The following is a 19586-nucleotide window of genomic DNA, read 5'->3' on the forward strand; positions in this document are numbered from 1 at the left end:
GATTTAATAACAAATTTCCTAGAACCACTACTTCTAGTTGGGGATTACAAAGCCAGACACGCCTACTTTATATAGACCAGAAAAAAGAAACAAAGAAATGGAGATACTTACCCCTTCCCATTGTGGAAGATTCTGAACAGAAACCCAAAGGCCCAAAAACTCATCAAACCAGAGTCTGCAAGACAATTAAATCAGGCCACCACATTTGTCATTGCCTACTACAGCAATCATGACTGCAGCTCCAGCAATTCATATACAGAATTATATAGTTCTACAGTGTCTCTGAAAATTGCCTGACTCACATATGGTACCTCAAAGTAAAGGAGAAATCAAGTAGCACCTTTAAGTCTAACCAAGTTTATTTCTACATGAACTTTCATGACTCTGATCTCACTTCTTCATATTACTTCACCAACCCTTACAACAACCCTATAAGTTAGATCAGTTGTATTATAATTTATTATTTATTATAATAGAGAATGGTGAGAGGATGGTATGACAAGAGTTTTCTCCATAAAATCTCTAGAACCAAATCCTGCTGAGTACAAAAGAGCTTGCTTGGAATCTCAGACACTCCACAACAATAATGAAAGTTTGGATCCAGCCAACTTCTTATTCTCACCCAATTCCCCTCCTTACTACAGCCTCCATCAAACACAGCTTTTGTCCATGTAAGTCCTATGATCCCCGGTATAGCCTTTTTTGGCGGTCATAAGGACACCCCCCCCTTCCATCCTTTTTCACCCACAGAAAAGATGTGCCTCCCACTGAATATCAGAAAGCACAAAGTAGGAAGTTTGGTATGCTAGGATGTGCCTTATCAGCAATTGCCATCATAAAGATGAAAGCAAGCATTTATAAAGTTATGTGAGGAATTCCAGGGTGGGATACAATCCAAAGAGGAGGTGTTCTGTGGACAGGCACTTGAGTAAGTGTGGCTTAATATGACCTTGAAGTGATAAGCCCAAAAAGAAACAGCACCACCATATGAAGCAATTTAATGAGAACATTCAAGGACAACCTAGAAAAGCTTTGAGATAAATATGCAGCTGTCTCAGTTAATGAGGACACCAAGTACAAAAGGCTAGCTGCATAGCTAATTCAGTCAACTTTAACTGTGTTACAGCGCCTGCATCAAAATCCATCTCTACCAAAGTGATTTGATTTCCTTCTCTCATCTCCCTTCTGAAAAAGTGACTTTACTAGTAACTATTTTGGTTCTTGCCCAAAGACAAAACCCTCCCCATGTTTTACACAGATTTTCATTCTTGGTGGAAAGAGGGAATTACCACATCCCACACATGTACTCTCCCCTCTTGTACCTGCAATTTTTTGTCTTTGTGTATTTAGTTATTTTATGTCCCACTTTTCTCCCCAATGTGGACCCAAATATGCATTAAACATATTGTGAATTCTGCAAGAAGGAAGACAACTAAAACATGCTCATTTCTATTTGTAATTTCACAGTTTAGATCGACTGGCAATAGAGTGCAAAATTAGCATGTAACTCTAGCATTATATTTTCCATTAAAAACTGAAAAAGATACAAGATGCCAACATATTGTTTTATGTATTTTAATGCACAATTAATATTACAGTGCTGTCCAGAGAGACATAGCACTAATGCAGCCAGAGCTGAAAGCCAAATAGTAACACATCTAGCTCATTAATATATGTAAACAACATTAACAAGAACCTCATTAATGAAGCCACTGCTAGGTCCAAAATTCTGAATAAGGCACCTTCAATTACCTCCCCTAATCTGGAAGCAAAACAAAATGAGCATTCTGTTGGGGAAAATATTCCCACCCGACTCGATAAGGGAGGGGGATGAAACTGGCAGGGACCCTTTCATTTCAGTGAGAGAGAGGCAACTGTTCCCAAAGAATCTCTTATTTATTGAACCTTAAAAACCATAATACAGCAACTTTCAAATATATAACATTCTAGTATGCAGCGTACAACATTAATTCAAAATTTCAATACTTGAATATTGTGCACAGTAGTTCTATAAAGGATACCCTTGCTTGCTCTGTCAAGAACCATAACAAAGGCTGGCTGGCCAGAACAACAAGGAACGAGTAAACACAGATATTAAATACAGCTCATACAACTGTCAGTCAGGTCTGTGATGACCATCGATGTACTCAACAAAGCCCAGTCCCTATCACACAGTAAGCCTGTAGTTAAAACAAGTTCAATGAGGGCAAGAAGCCCCAACTATCTTCAAGTGACAATCTGTACATTATCAGTGTTTCAAGATACTCCATGCAACCTCTATGTTTCAAGGAGGAATCCTGGAGACACATATCCCATATCTAGATGGTTTGGCTGGAGGCTGAAACTAAGAAATGTAAGCAATTCTTTTAGAGCACAGTGCATTGTCAGGCTTGAGAGAGGCTTGAGGGATGACAATAGTTAATCCTGCAAAGCCTTATGGGAAAGGAACCAAAGAGAGAGGCCTAAGCCAATCCAGGCTGCTATACAGAAATGTCCAGTCTTGCTAATAATTCTGCCACACATTCTACCAAGCCAGCCTTCTTGGGTACAGTGAGAACGGTGATACTCTTAGAACAATGACCCTTCTACAGATCTTGGGGCTAAAAAGGAATGTCCAGCCTCATCTCTCTCACTGGTGTCAGGTAAAACCTGAATCAGGTACCTAGACAGTGAATTCTTCATCAGTGCCACACCTATATGGATTTGAGGCACCAGCTCTAATAAAGTTTCAGAATTGCTGATTATCAGCACCGTAGGAAGAATCAGGGTCAGGTACTCTGTGTTAAGTCCTGGTGGCTTATCTGCTTCCCACACAAAGAATTGCAACTTTAGACATTAAAAGTTATCCTATTAATTTTATGATAGCCAATTTGGAGAAATATCAACCTTATTCAAAGACAAACTCAGAATTCCTTTTACCAATCAGGCATAACTTAATACATGTATTCTACTAGCTGCCAATTAACAAGTAATAATACCCTTCCATACAAAAGATAATTCCATGAAGAAATTTTAAATTGCAGCAGCAACTTACTTAAAGCCTTTGTGGTGAAGTTCTGGAGGCAGAGTGGTAGGAAGAAACAATTCAAAATAGGTGATGGCCTTCTGCATGGTAACATCAAATGGACACATTAATGGCCGCCACTCATCTAGCATCTCTGCTGTTGCATTTTCTGGAAAATACCTAAAGGAAAGATGGACATGCTAAGTAATATACACAAAAAGCACTTCAAAAAGACAGAATTAATACAATACCATAAGGTGTGGTGATTCACTTAGATATTTTTTTAACACGGACAGAATTGTGTGAGTTATAGCTAATAACTGCCGCTAAACCTAACATATAAATGCCTGGCATGTCCCAGTTGTGGTCTTAAGTATATAGCTGGGTACTGCTGAAAACAATACTATTTTAACTGTAGGCATCTTTTAATGTGGGAAGGGGAGAGAGATTTGGGACTTGTTACTTTGTTTTGTTTTTAACCAAAAATATTTTAACTATTATTGTAAACTGCCTTACAATATATTATTGTAAGCTCCCTTACAATCCTGCCTTGCAGGATATAAACGTTTCAATAAATAAATAAAATGTTGATCTAAAAGCAATTCTGATAATCTTATGAAATCAGAAAAAAAACAATAATGGAACATGAGAGGAATCTGAGTTGTAAATACTGACTACTGGGGATGGAGTGACAATTTACAATTAATATCATCTGCTTTACTGGCATAAGCCAGGTTTACACAATGCTCAAAGAATCTTTTATATGGTAGTTCCTAACTAGAGGGGACAGAGCAAAAAGCCTGTCAGCTGCAAAAGGGAAAACATGCTTATTGCCTTTCACTTTGCTTTTTTCCAGAATCCTCTAAGGGTAGTCCTGCAACCCATCTACAAAGCTGGCCTAGCCTCTAGGGATTTATGGCTCAAAATCTTGCCCAGTTCAATCAACATCAGCCGAGAAGAAATGCCATCTACAGTTAACATTTTGCAGAGCCATTGATTTAACTAGAACAGAACTTACCTAAATGAAAGAACAAAGTTAAGGTGCATGAAAAGTGCAAGTTCTGCCATCATACCTACATTCTTGCCTGTTTGTGTAGCTTTATATTAGAGTAGGCATCATAGGCTCTGGATTCTATAGAATTATAGGCTCTACAGAATTATAGAATGATGGCGCCTGAAAGGACTGGGAGGTAACCAAGTCCAGCCACCACCAATGGAAGAGATGGTGGCAGCTGTCAAGGAAGAGCAAACTTTTTAAAAGTATGCTCACCATAGCCAACCTATTTGCTAGCCACAAACAACTTACATGTATAGTCTTCATTAATAAGTGATTATATGTTATACTGTTTCCTCCATACATACTATTTTTCCTCCATTTTCCTCCCCATGCTTCGAGAGTTTTTATATACAGTTGAAAGCTGTTTAAGCACAAAAGTCTGTAGTCACTAGTTACAGAAGACAGAGCCCTGTGAGCACACAAGCCTCTTTTCCCTTCCTTAGCTGGGCAAATGGAAAGCCCATACACAAGTGTAGGGCTGCACTGTCAAACTGCAGACCAAGAACTTAAGGGGCAGGGAAGTTTCCTTCCACTGCAGTATGGCTCCCCACTTTACAGAAGGGAGTCGCAGGAGCCAGCACTTCGGAAATAGCAAGAAGTACTTACGGGCGACAGTTTTTCACAAGGGTTTTTAAGACACTTTCTACAGAGCTGAAAGGAAAAAAAGAGGGGGGGAGGAGTTAGAAATAAAATTATATCACCTTATTTTCAGCGTTGCATATTAAGACAACTGCATATCTGTGCAAAAGCTAAGTGATACTGATGCAATTAGACAGCATCCGTGTACATGCAACAGTTAATTTTCCTTTGTTATACAATCCTCAATATAAGGATTAAAACCAACTTGTTTAATTCCAGATTCTCGAGCATCCACTGGGCCACAAACAGAAGTAAGCCCTTCTTTCGTTCCATTCTGCATTATGCAACCAAGCCCATTATCACCCTAACCAGATTTCTGAAAGAAGAAATACTGAAAAAAAGGCACACAAAAACTCTGAGATTAATTAAATGCATCTCGTATGCAAACTTATTTTCAGATCTTTTTCCTGTTAATACAAACATCGTGAATTGTTCCCCTTAAGAAATATTCCATAGAAAACAAAGAGAATAGCCTTTTCTCTATGTCACCTTTTCAAGCACTCTAAATTCACTCTTTTCTCTGGTCTGTTTCTAAGAACACACATACTCCATTGAAGTTTATGGATAATTGTTATTCAAAAATTAAAATTCTCTCAGTTTAAGGGAAGACCTAAGGCATTTATACATTCATTCATGATCCTGCAAACATGAAACTCTACATTAAAGATGCCAGTTTTACTTTTCCTGCCATGTGAGGATTACAAGATGTTACAAAGTTAGATGTTCTGCATTCACTTAACAGCTTAAGACTCCATGCAGACAGCCTTTTCCCCTTGTACTTTCAGGTGGCATTTTAGAGCTGGTGCAGCATTAGCCGCTAAGAATGAGTTCTGATGCTCCCAGTTTATTATTATTATTTATTATTATTATTATTTATTGCATTTTTACCCCGCCTTCCCCACGAACGGGGAGGTTTAGGTGAGAAAGACACAAAGTCATCCAGGTGGTCGAACGGCAAGCTATCTTCCAGCCTCAGTGCAACCCCAAACTATAGTGGCTTACCTTACGGGTTTTGCTGTTGATGTTCAGTCGCACAGTCGAGTCTGACTCTTCGCGACCCCATGGACCAGATCACGCCAGGCCTTCCTGTCTTCCGCCGTCCTCTGAAGTTTGCTCAATTTCATGTTCATTGCATCTATGACACTGTCTAACCATCTCATCCTTTGCCGTCCCCGTCTTCTTTGACCTTCAATCTTTCCCAGCATCAGGGTCTTCTCCAGTGAGTGCTCCCTTCTCATTTGGTGGCCAAAGTATTTGAGCTTCAGTTTCATTATCTGGCCTTCCAGGGAACAGTCAGGGTTGATTTCTTTTAGGATTGACTGATTTGATCTTCTTGCAGTCCAAGGGACTCTCAAGAGTCTTCTCCAGCACCATAGATCAAAAGAATATTCTTCGGGTTACTGAAGCACAATTAAAATGTAATATTTGCAGCAGGGGAGCAGTTCCTGCATTGTTTTTAAAACAGTACTATGTGGACAGAAGGGATGGAGTGGCCACTTTCCCTATCAGAACCACTGACTCTTCCAGCTGGGTGTCAGTGCTGTCAGAAGTAATCCTATCATCCTGCCCACCCAACTGGGATTTCTTTGTAAATGATCCCAGAATGGCTTGCCACCGCACCAGCCTGCAAAATTCAGCCTGACGTGTTCTTTGAATGCTTGCAATACACGGCATGATTGCTAAAGATTACTATTATTATTAAACAATTCCTATTCACAGTCAAAGTAGCAAAACTTTATGAAATTCAATGTCTGAGCTACAATTGATCTACTACTATAAAAAGCAGAGCATTTCAAAGTAAAGTCATAAAATCCCAAAAGATGAAAAAATGGGAAGGTAAAGATTTTGCCACAGTTCTTTTCCAACCTAAAAAGTAAGGAAGCAACAAAAATTCCTTTTTCTGCTCAGGATGTGCACACCGTGGGGGGGGGGGGTTAACATGGCTGTCAGACAAGAGCTGCGGTGGCTCAAGTGGTTAAGACGCTGAACTGCAGGCTATGGAAGGTCGGTAGTTCAGCAGTCGAGACCCGGGTGCTGCATGACGGAGTGAGCGCCCGTCTCTGGTTCCAGCTCCTGCCAACCTAGCAGTTCGAAAGCAAGAAATTGCAAGTAGATAAATAGGTACCACTTCAGTGGGAAGGTAACAGTGTTCCGTGTGCCTTGGTGTTTAGTCATGCTAGCCACATGACCACGGAAATGTCTTCGGACAGCGGTGGCTCTTCGGCTTTGAAACGGAAATGACCACCACGACCCTAGAGTTGGATTCGATTGGCTTTTGAGCAAGGGAACCTTTACCTTTTACAGACAAGAATGCTGTGCCAAGGTAAGAGGAATACATAGTGGATGCAGTAAGACTCATCAGAATATAACCCGGCTGTTTATAATAACGCAAGCCTTCAAACTTAGACATTATTCTTCAGAGAAGGACTGCTAAAAAAATTTAAAACCTCACACTGACTAAAGAACAAAAATGCAACATGTTAAGCCCATGTTATTTTAGTTTTCGCTTGGAATATGTAGGCTTCAGAGCTCACAGGAACTAGCAGCATTTTAAATAACTTCAGCCCTGTAAGATCTTGCATCCTCTACTTGTGTCTCATTCTGTGTTATCAGCATGGCTATAAACACAACAATCTATGATGTACAAGGCAAGGGGAAAGCTCACAAAAAAGTAAAAAAAAAAGATCTGTAGGTGCTTTCTGAAGCTCGCACTCAAGTGACACTATTTTAGGCTGATACAAACCAAACAGTAGCAATTAAAGTCCCAGTAATACTACTAGAAAGAAACTGTAGTGTTGACACACAATGCATCCAATGTTTTACTAATAAAATCCTACTGAACAGCAGGTCAGTTTCAAGACAAAGTATGGTAAAGTAATCTAAATTGACTGTCCTCATTCCAAAAATGTGTTCAGTAGGTTTAAAAAAACAACAGAACTCTGCTAAGCTATTAACACTACCAGACATTCACTGTGTGAATGGAATACCTTTAGTTACCCTCTAATTATACTAATCCGCACTGCTCAAGAGCAAAGAATGAAGCAATGCTATATCAAACCAGCAGGCCATCTACAACTCCAGGAGCTAGGCCTCCCAATCTCCAGGGTGGGGGGGAGGGCTGGAGTTCTCCCAGAATTACAACTGATCTCCTGACTACAGAGAACATTTCCCTGGAGTTAAGGCAAATTCACTCGATGGCATCACATCCCACTGAGCTCCCTCCTGTCCCCAAACTCCACTCCCATATCTCCAGGAATCTCCCAACACAGAGTTGGCAACCCTACTGGGAGCTCCACCATTCAGGACAGACTATTACAGCAACTCTGTGACCAGCAAGACATGGATTTGTAGCCTAGGAACTAAAAAACAAAATATGAACTAGAAGTCCCTGGCTTTCTCACCTAAACCATGAATTCAGTAGCAATCTTTATCAAGCCAAAATCTCTAAACCTTTCAGCTGTAACACAGGGGCAATACTGATTTACTTTACAGGATTCTTGCACATAATCACAGTGTAATGCAGAACAAGAGATATCGGTTGGATCAAATGATTCTCTTCTACTAAGTGAAGAATCTCCCACTTAAAGGAGGATTCCTCCTCACAACAGAAGATTCTTCACAGTGAAAGCAAACCATTAAATCCAACCCTATATAAACATACTATATTGACTGCATATTATATTGACTGGGGACTGGGGGGAGAGAATCCAACAATGAACAAAGCATCCACAGAGCAGTGCCCTAAGCATTAAGAGTTTATATCCCTCAAATGTTCAGTCTCATCTTCTATTGATAGCGCACTAGTCACCCTCCCTTCTCTTTCCTTGGCACAAAAACCTGGTAGGTGGATCGATGACAGTTCTATGATGTTGCGACATAAGAAAAAAAGAGTGCAAGTTACAGAAAAACACAAAAATTGACAATAAAGCAATCCCAAAACAGATCTGATAAGCACTGATCTAAAAACTTTAAGGAGCTGTGGTGGCTCAAGTGGTTAAGACGCTGAACTGCAGGCTGTGGAAGGTCAGTAGTTCAGCAGTTCGAGACCCGGGTGCTGCATGACAGAGTGAGCGCCCATCTCTGGTTCCAGCTCCTGCCAACCTAGCAGTTCGAAAGCAAGAAATTGCAAGTAGATAAATAGGTACCACTTCGGTGGGAAGGTAACAGCGTTCCGTGTGCCTTGGTGTTTAGTCATGCCGCCCACATGACCACGGAAACGTCTTCGGACAGCGCTGGCTCTTCGGCTTTGAAACGGAGAGTCGGATTCGACTGGCTTTCGAGCAAGGGGACCTTTACTTTAAAAACATTAAGACAAACAATAAGAGTGCAGGGAACACAGCTGGACCATTAGATAAAAATATAAAAGGATTACAGAACGTATAGGAAAAGTACAAAGGTGCTAAGCAAGTCTTTGTATCTGTCTTCACTCTAATGCCTATATAAATCTATTGTACAGATGCATCTGGAATACTGTGTACAGTCACTCCACTTCAAAAATGGCATTGTAGAGCTAAGATAAATGAAGAAAAGAGCAACCAAAATTATCAAGTAGTTGGGAGAACTTCTCCTGCAGGAAAATTTAAAGCAGATTTAGCTTTATACTTAAAAAACCGATTAAGGACACAAAGGTCTTTAATTCCATCTCTCGTGGTTTTCTGAAAAGTCAGCAGGGTGACAGTTTTCCCCATGTTGTTTTTCTGATTTAAATCCCATGCCTCCACCAGGAATTGTTATTTGCCCTGCAGAAAAAGATACACAGGTGCCCGTATATTTTTCCATGTGTGACAAAGAGCAGCTCCATGTGAAAGGTTAAAAGAAACCCTCCTACAGTTCTGTGTTCACCATTTAATCCCACCCCTCTCCCCCCTTTGACTATTAACCTATTAAAGAATTGCTGGAGATCTGATAATAAATTTTATGCCATCTCATCTAGCTGTGCTCTAAAAGGCAAGAGAGGGAACAGGAAACAGAAGTTTATAAAATTATACGTGACGTGGAAAATGCAGAGAAAAATATCTTGCTATTACACTAGCTTTTGGTTCACTCAAAAATTGTGAGAGAGAAGAAAACAAGTCTTCATACAAGGAAAAGCCAACTCTGTAGAATTTTGCTCACAAATGAAGAATGGGTACGTTCATGGTTGTGTAACCCATTATGTCTAAATGGAATCTCCAGGTACAGAAGCCAGACCTCTGAAAATGAATTACTGAGGAACCACCAAAGGCTTCTGCCTTTATGCTCAGCATGCAGAGTTTCTCAGACCATCAAGCTAAACACTGCTGGTAACAGGATGTTGGATTGATTACACAGACCTTGGTCTGATCCAGTTGTGCTGCTCTTACAATTTTTAAAATACAGCTTATTTTAAAATGTTGCCCAGAGTTAGGAAGACATGTCTCGGCTTTTGGAAGTACAAATTCTAAAAAATCCTTGTTCAGATTTCACTTTCTGCTAAGAAGCAGCAACAATGATTTTGCTTATTTTACAATAATCTAGTTTCTAAAATTTTCATCAAAGTGGGAAATCCTTGGAAACAAGCTTACTGGGTATTTTCTGGATGCTTAGGTAGAGTTTTTACAAACCACAGAACTTTTCAACCATGGAAAATTATTTATATTCTGAATCTCCTCAAACAAAGGTTACTCAGTTTCTTTAGCCAGTGTACTAAAATCTGTAAGAAGTTAAATCCATGCATTTTAGAGCTTTGTGCAAATTATGCCCAATAATTAAAACAGTATATTCTGTTTAACTTCTTTTTGATAATATGTGGTTATCAGAAATCAGCACATAGCTATGTTTTTCAGCCACTCCACACACAATATGTTGTTTCACACTTAGAGGAGTTTAAATACAGTGCGACATTCCCATAAACAGTGGTGTAATGTTAACACAGGTCTTTTTCAGTCTTGTATGCAGAAAAGTTACATGTAGGTGACAAGTGTTACAGTCGAACAGAACATGCAAAAAGGTAACACATCGGCCAGAGCTAAACAAAAAGAAGTCCTTACCACCTATGTAAAACATTAAGCACAAATGTTTTAGATGAAGACAAGCCTGGTCGACATGAACTGAACATGAACAAGAAAGATTTAAAAACAAAAAAATTAAAAATGATAGAATTGTAAACAGAACCAGAGAATACAAAGGTTAAATGATGCCATTTTTTCCTCTTTTAAATCAACCTTTTCAATCCAACAGAGCTGAAATAAATTGTTTTTAAAATGTTGCCAAAATACCATATGAGAAAAAGTCGCACTGCACCATTTCCTAATCTAGCCAGTCTTAACAAGCACAAGTGTTGCTTTGGGACCTATTCTTCTCCCTCAGGCCTCTTTCAAATTTTAGTTTAACTACATGACGTGTCCTAGACATTTTAACAAAGCATAGCATACTTAAACCATAATCCACCAACCTGTGGAACTACAGACACTCAAAAAGGCTTTGAACATGTGTGTGTCGGGAAGCAACCCCTCCCTGTTTCAGATGCTGCAATACTACATGGGAGTCCCTTGTTTAAAAGCTAGGAGTCCCCTATGGCACACACATGATTATGGGCTATATTAGCTCACTAGATTATGGCCTAAATGAGTAGACTGAGGAGGGGGACATACCTCAGAAGTACAGCTCACTATTCTGACAGTGAAAGGTTCATGGGTCATCTATTGGTGTCCCCATTTTGAGACAACTCAGGTAGCAAGGCTAACTATGGGTGCCAGCTCCAGGTTGGGAAATACTGGAGATTTTCAGGGGTAGAGCCTGGAGAGGCCAAAGGAAGGACCTCAGCGGGGTATAATGCCACAGAGTCCACTGCCCAAAGCAACCATTTTCTCCAGGTGAACTGATCTCTGTCACCTGGTGATGTTATAATAGTGGGAGATCTCCAGCCACCACCTGGAGATTGGCAACCCTAACAAAGCCCTTGATCCTGTGAACATTGAACTGAAAATGCTAGGTATTGAACTGGGATTCTTTTGTATGCAATTTCACACTCTACTACTGAGCTATGATCCCATCCCTATCATTTGGGGAGGAACAAGGGTCCCAGGGTAGGATACAGCAAGCATGCCAAAACTAAGCTGCTCTGGTCAGATGGTTTCTTGGGAAGATTTCTTGGGAATCCTTTGTAAGCCTGTTGAAGTTTCATGATGGAAGAACAGCAAGAGACAAATGCAAAAAAAAAGGGTCAATCAATTTTCTCTCTGGAGAACTGATATAAAAAGCCTTCAAACAAATCAGAGCATGGCCCATCTAGCCCAGTACTGTCTATTCTGACTGGCAACCGATCAAGGCCTGAGGCAGAGGTCTTTCCCTTTTATTGGAGATGCTGTGGATTGGACCTGGAACATTACACACATGCAAAGCACATGCTCTGCCATTCAGCTGTGGCTCCTCTCTAAAATAGCACTTGCAACCAGAAATGGTTGGGACTGAGCAGTTAGCTTCTTGCAAACGGCCAGTTTTCCATTCACAGCTTGCAAGCACCAAGTAGTATTTTTAAAGAGCTTAGACCAGATACATTAATCATCTAATGAACTGTAATCATGTCACTTATTGGAATGTGAATCAGAAAACCAGATGAGTAATAAAACGGAGAACATTCACTGTAAAAGGACAAGTGAGATAATCTTAACCTTGTTGTACTTGGTTCAGATAACTGGAGAAACATGTTATTTGACAAGCAGCACATTCTAATTAGAGCTGACAAATACCAGCAATTTGAAAGTCTGAGCAGGCAAAGTAACATTTGTTGGGCCAACTAATTTAAGTTTTCTAAGCTTTACAGATCCACTATCTGAAAGTTGACTAGCGATAGGTTGATTCTATCAGCAGTTTTGATTTAATTTTGCCTACTTTATTCTTAAGAGCCAACACTGCATCTTCTCTGCTAGTATCCCTAAGACCAATAAAGAATCCTTTAAAGAACTCAAAAACTTACTTTGGAAACCAATTCAACCCAAGGTGTTCAGTCTTTGAGTACAATATCCTCTCCAGCATTTCATAAAGGGGTCTCCAAGGTAACTCTAAATCATCCCTTGAAAGGAGTTCCTTCTTCCTAAATTAAAAAGAAGAGTTAAAGATTAACTATTACTCATACCTGCAAGTGCCATTCTGTGGCGGAACAGGCCCGCTCTGCCCTGCAGGCCCTGTTCCACCCTGCCCTCCAAGGTTTTCCCAACACCTGAAAGAGGCTTTTCTTTCTCTCCCAGGTAACATAAGAACATAAGAGAAGCCAATATTGGATCAGGCCAGTGGCCCATCCAGTCCAACACTCTGTCACACAGTGGCCAAAAATACCAGGTGCCATCAGGAGGTCCAGCAGTGGGGCCAGGACACTAGAAGCAGTGGGGCCAGGACACTGTTGCCTCCCCCCCCCCAAGCACCAAGAATACAGTGCATCACTTGTCCTAGAGTTCTTATCTATACCTTGTGGCTAATAGCCACTGATGGACCTCTGCTCCATATGTTCATCTAATTCCCTCTTGAAGCTGTCCATGCTCATAGCCACCACCACCTCCTGTGGCAGTGAATTCCATGTGTTAATCACTCAATGCCACCACCTGACCATTGTAAGGAATTGCCCACTGGGAGAGTCAGGACTCCCCACTTCCCTTCCAAGTTCTGAGGCCCTGCCTCTTGTCTCCTGCTGCCCAGCGCCCGGTCATCACGGGGACTGTTTACTGCCTTATGCACCCCTGGAGAAATAGCCACTTGCCCACTGCCTGCCTTCCCCCTGGCACTCCTTTTAAAATAGCATATCCAAGATGGTGGATAAACTACTACCAGCATCGAAAGTTATAAAGTACTTATGAAAGAGAAAATGTTCACAAGTATACTTTTAGCACAGCACCAGATTGAGCAAGGGATTAAAAAGAAATGGGTAACCCACAATTCCTCTGTCCCTCTTTCTCTACATGCCCTATCAGAATTTAAGATGTAGGACAGGCTCCTTAGCTTACAATGTCATAGACCTCCACAGAGTTTCCATTACCTTGCAGCTTCCTCCAGCTCTTTAGGCCATGGCTGCCTCCTCCAGACCTCAGTTAAGAGTTCTGTCTGTTCTTATGAACTCAGCACCCAAGAGCGCTTCCTCCTTGCTCCCCTGAGTTTTATCACCGCTCCTTTCCCCACCCACTGACCAGGTCAGGATGGATCAGAGAAGCTTTTCCTGGAGATTCTTCTTGGAATTCCTTCCTGAAGTCTCTCTAGTATTTAACACCTCCAAATCTCCATTCCCTGCTTGAAAGGGGGGAAATAGACCCTCCTATTGTCTCTAGCTAGATCTATTAGTATTTCTTAAGAGGTAGCTGAGGTGAGCCTGGAAAGCCATTGACTGACTTCCTCTTCCCTGCCTGTTCTCTGCCCAGAGAGAAAAGGGGGGGGGGGGGGGCCCTCTATAAAACACAAAATAAAGGTTTTGCTCATTTCAACCTTCAAAGGGAAAAAAATGCAATTCTTCACACATTCATGTCCAGAAAATAAAATCTGACTGCATCTCCTGCTTAGTCATCACTTATTTCACATGGCCTGGCAGCCTAAAACATGCCAAGAAAACTTCTCATGTTTTTTGTCTCTTAGGAAATGTAAAGCATACAAGGTTTTGCTTTGAAGAGTTGAAGCAATGTTTAAAAATGATGGATAGATGCAGATGTAATTCTATCATGCCAACACCAACCATGGCTACCATTAAACACAATTCCCCAATCCAGGATTTGAAATTGCATGCAAATCAAATTAGCAAAATCCTGGTCAAATGGGCACATAGCTAAGACCAAGCAGCATCTATGCTGATATTAGAGTTTAACCATGTCATGATTTCCAGGGAAAAGCTGGAAGCATTCTGACAGCAGAGGGAAAGGAAAGTGCAATCACAGAGTTCACTATCAATCTCTTGACAGTGGCTGAAAAGACTGCCAGTGTTAGATGTGCACTGGCCCCTTGCATAGACCCTCGCTCAGCAACCTGCCTTCTTACATTCAGTTTTCAAGCCAATTTATTTTTAGAATTGGCAAGCAAGTTGATCACCATTGATGAGCGTATTGCTTAGCCTGGCAAGTGTACATATAGCAAACACAAAGAGAACAATGGATGTGGGCTTGCCTCTGATATTGCAATGGACTGAGACACTCAGGGCTTTCCAAGTACCCCCAAAAGCCCAACACAAATTCAGGTACAAGCTCCCACCTTTATCCAGGCTCAGAAGAAGGATGAAGAGGCTCATCTCTGTAACTGTGCTATACTGTGGAGACTTCTTACTGCTTCAGGGGGCTCTAAAGCCCAGCATAATGTTACCCCAGAACCCCTAAAGTCTCTGATGTCCAATATCACCACAAGACACAGGGGAAAGTAAAAAAGGAGGGGGGAACCCTGCCACATGCACACCACAGTCAAAGCCCAAATAGCCAACAATACAGGAGGAAGAAGCCATTTTAAATCAAAGCACAGATCATACAAGGAGATGAAAGCCAAAATGGCTTTCCCAAGGTGGTAAACAGATACTCCCAATAGGCAGCGCAGCCTGAGGGCAAGCTTCTTGAACTCATTCCTAGCCCAGCCATTATTGAAAGCTGAATGTTTGTGAAAGGTTGGTAAACAATACAGAATAGTTAACTGGATTTCAGGAAATGACATCAGAGGGAAGATAGGGACAGAGCAGTAGAGGTAACCATGATAAGTTTTGACTGGCAATCAAGGCCAATCAAAATTGCAGACCACTATGTAATTCTTCACGCCAACACAAACTACTTCTATTAAATAAGAACAATGCAAACGGTATCTTACTTTAGCAGATTTGTCAAGAGGCGTGCAAATCCTTGCAGCATGCTGATCTCCAGCTTTGGAATTGTTACTAGCTCATACAAAAGCTTGATAAAAAGAACATGATCTTCCTTCCTGAACTTTCTCCCATAGAGCCGCAGATACCTAAAAGAAAATAAAAACAAGAATATAAATGTACTGAACATGTTCATACAGAGAACAAAGGTAAGCTAATATTTTCAGTGGAAACCAATGCCGAAAGGAAAAAGCCAACCAAAGCTTTTATCAACATAAATACCAATGATTTAATAAGAAACAGGGAGACAAGACCCCTGAAAGAATCCAAAAATATACATCAGTGTTAGGACATCCCACATTCCTGAATTAACATCTGAGACAAGGTTGCCTGTTTATCATTGCCTTGATAAAGAATACAGGATCTTGTTAGACATCACTTACTGGAGGGAAAAATCAATTCATTTAAAGTCTTGACGTTTGGACATTTTACCTAGGTCCCTTGCATCAATGGAAGAAGAAGAGGAGGAGGAGGAGATTGGATTTATATCTCGCCCTTCACTCGAAGTCTCAGAGCAGCTTACAAACTCCTTTCCCTTCCCCTGCCCACAACAGACACCCTGTGAGATAGGTGGCGCTGAGAGAGCTCTTTCAAGAGCTGCCCTTTCAAGGACAGCTCCTCAAAACTATGGCTTGCCCAAGGTCATCCAGCAGCTGCAAGTGGAGGAGTGGGGAATCAAACCTGGTTCTCCCAGATTAGAGTCCACACACTTAACCACTACTACACTACGCTAGGCTGTATCAAATGTGTTTGAAAACAAGACTTCCCAGATCCCAGGATCCATCCCTGGACTGAAAAGGGGATTCTAATCAAGAGAGATCCTGCATTCAGATCAATATACTGGTGCTATTCATAAGTGAAGAAAATGAACTGTGAACTGGAGGATTTCAGGTTCAAATCTCAGATCACTTCTGCAAGAAAACCCATTACATTACTTTTGTCACACTGCATTCTCTCTTTGGCCCAGAGCAAATTTCAAGCTCAGTAATACCTCAAAGACCATCAAGATTCCCAGGGTATAAGCTTTCAAGAGTCAAAGATCCCTTTATCAGATACAAAGGGAAAAGGAAGCACTGGCTGCAGTCAGACGTGCCATTTAGCGCAGTTGAGAAGCGCTCCTTTTTCATTCATTGGTATTTGAAATGGAGTTGCTCAATCAGACATCCTGTTTTGATGCGGGCTCAGCCCATCACTGCATGATCAGACAGCATGGATGGGAGAGGATGTGTGTGTGTGGGGGGGGAGTTTGCCTGCTTTTGTACATAGGCATAAATAATAAGGGTGCAATTTTTTGCACATGCGCTTTCCAACTTCCAGAAGTCAAGTCTCTGCTTTGACCATTTGATGAACCTTCCACGGAGGACTGTGATCCCCTTGGCTCACAGTGAACTGTGACTGCATGACAAAGATCACTTGTTTTCAAAGCTGGCCTAGAGATTATGCAGTTATGCACACATTGCTAAGCAAGCAAAAAAAATGGCGCCCAGCTGAGATGGAATGAGACGGTCTCAGAGGATGCTTGAATGATCAGATTAGGGAAAATCTGTCCATGGCCCATCAGCAAGTGCTAGGACTGGACTTTCCCAGGTGTCTTTTTACTCCATTTTAGGAGCGGACCAGGACGAGTGCCGATGACTGTTGAACCTTTCACAGATGTTGCTGTCTGATCATGCACTTTAGATCCATCAGGCATTGGCTTCGAAGTCTGATCTAAAGCCATGTCTGACTGAAGCCACTGTCTCTCAAAAGCTTATACCCTGGAAACCTTGCTGGTCTTTTAAGGTGTCACTGAATGCAAATCATGTCTTCTAAAGACCAACATGGCTACCAAGCTGAAATTATCCACTTTGCCCCACTCTGCCATTTGCAAGATAGTGTTACAGATGTGTTCTTCGAATGAAACAGCATTTCCATTTATAAAAAAAGAGGTCAACAACTTCTGTCAATTACCTCTACCCACTGCACACCCTCCCCCCTTATCCCCTATGCTCTTTCCTGAAGGCTTTGCAGAATTGCAGGAACAGAATTTCATGGGATTCAGCGGCTGCAGCAGGAGGGTGAAGCAGGAAGGCCCTCTGCTGAGAAGAGTATGGATGGCTGGATAGTGTGCCAATAATACTGCATTACAGCGCTGCTGTAAGGATTATTGAGATAATGCAAGTGAAGCACTTTGAACACAAAATGCTAAGTAATATAAGCTCAGTTTCCCTGCTAGTTTTATTGTGTGGGTGGGTTCCCCACATTCTCTTACCAGGCTGATTTTTTCCCCCTAGAGAATAATGCCTGATCAAGTCCACTACTGCCTGCATTTTCTGTTGCAGACTAATATCTGGTTTTATGCTAAATATGCCAACATAGAGGCGCCCCCCCCAAAAAAAATAGCACACAACAAAAGGCTATTGCATTCTGTCAGCCCTCTTTACAGGCACCTCTGTCAGACACGCACAGTAGCCCTCCAGTGAACACTTCATGGAAAGTATGTGGCACTGGCACAGTCAGAAACATTCCACAGGCATTCTTCAGAGTAATTTCTACAGCCAAGGCAGAAGCCTGCTAATGCTGCAAGCAGAAAAAGGAGGGTAGAGAGACTATACTTTACAGGACAGAGACTCTACACTTTCTTCTTCACCACCAACACTCATTTAAATCAGAATAGCTGTATGACAGCAGCAGCCAGACAAGGTATGCAGACAATGCAACAACAGTTGCATGGCAATCAAAGCTGAATGTTCATCATATTTATTTAAAATATGTATATCCCACATTATCCCTTATGACTCAAGGTGGCTAAGTAGCAACAACTTAATGATCGTTCGGACTGAGTTTATTTTGCTATTCTGTGTTAATAAAATGCTGTAGTAAAAAAAAAAAAGGCAATCAAAGCTGAATGTTCATCATATTTATTTAAAATATGTATATCCCACATTATCCCTTATGACTCAAGGTGGCTAAGTAGCAACAACTTAATGATCGTTCGGACTGAGTTTATTTTGCTATTCTGTGTTAATAAAATGCTGTAGTAAAAAAAAAAAGTTGAACACTGTATATCTAGGTGGGTAAAATACAGTAACCAAGATTCAAGTAGTAATGCTTCTGAATCTACATAGAGAGCTGACACGGCATGACCAGTGCTGGTTATCCTATTTCATAACATAATGCAATTCAATAAGAGGATGGCCAGCAATAGGAAGAGTGGAAGGTGGATGTCACAAAGGAAACAGACAATGTGGAGGAACTGCATTTGCCACTGATGAGAAAAAATATTTTCAGGAATGCTTAATGAATTGCCAATATTTACAGAAGAGAAGATAGAAAACCATCACCTACTGTCACCCACAGAAACCATTAAAATATAGGAATAGCTGGGGCATTCCCATCCAACACTAAAGGTGTAGGCAAAAGTATGCCACTGCATTGTCCCTGCGCTGGTGAACTCTCCAAAGAAATCAATACAATGTCTCTTCAAATTCTCATCAGTTCATTCTCAGCATGGACAGACATTGGATACCTGCCTATGAACACAGGTCTCTAGTGCAGGTGTACAATTAACTGGGTTTTAGGAGTTAAGCAGCCCTGCTATCCTCACATGAGTATCATACAACAGCCGATCACGGCAAATTCCACTGTAAAAGATCAACCCACTCTGAAGTCCTGTTTAAATCCAGAAAGCCTGAAGCCGAACAACGACTTAGAAAGGAAAAAAAAGATACTTGCAACTGGCCACAAATTATTCAAAGCTTTGAATATCTACAAAAGTCTTATTTCTTTTTCCACAGAGGCCTTTTTAAGGAAGACTCTTGTGATGACTGAATTATCTACTCCCTCAATGAAGTATTTACTGCCCCCAGCACCCATCCAGGCAGTCTCTTCCAGCTAGCAACCATAAGCCACAAAAGACAAGAGCATAGAAGCACTAAGACACCCTCCCACACACAAGCATCTTGTCACGTTCCTAGGCCTCAACTACTAAACTTTATCCCAACAACCATAAACAGAACTGTGTTCTGAAAATGTTCTCAGACTGATCCTCCTGTACATCTATATATCTAATAGTG

The 19586-nt window shown here is 41.1% G+C and overlaps 1 protein-coding gene across 2 annotated transcripts in view; it reads right to left on the reverse strand.

The window, feature by feature from the left end:
* PSME4 (proteasome activator subunit 4) overlaps positions 1 to 19586 on the reverse strand; it is a 116438-nt gene that overhangs the window by 78969 nt on the left and 17883 nt on the right. Inside the window, exons 2-6 of one of the 2 annotated variants that reach the window (XM_015421218.1) lie at positions 15480 to 15620; positions 12637 to 12753; positions 4668 to 4712; positions 3035 to 3184; positions 112 to 175 (exon numbers count right to left, since the gene is read on the reverse strand). In XM_015421218.1, coding sequence (XP_015276704.1) covers positions 112 to 175; positions 3035 to 3184; positions 4668 to 4712; positions 12637 to 12753; positions 15480 to 15620 — 517 coding nt within the window. Of the gene's footprint in view, positions 1 to 111; positions 176 to 3034; positions 3185 to 4667; positions 4713 to 10708; positions 10749 to 12636; positions 12754 to 15479; positions 15621 to 19586 lie in introns of those variants that run through there. The other variant, XM_015421219.1, reaches the window with a different exon arrangement.

This window comes from Gekko japonicus, unplaced genomic scaffold (genome assembly GCF_001447785.1).
Source record: "Gekko japonicus isolate JY-2015 unplaced genomic scaffold, Gekko_japonicus_V1.1 scaffold261, whole genome shotgun sequence".
In the NCBI taxonomy this organism is placed as follows: Eukaryota; Metazoa; Chordata; class Lepidosauria; order Squamata; family Gekkonidae; genus Gekko; species Gekko japonicus.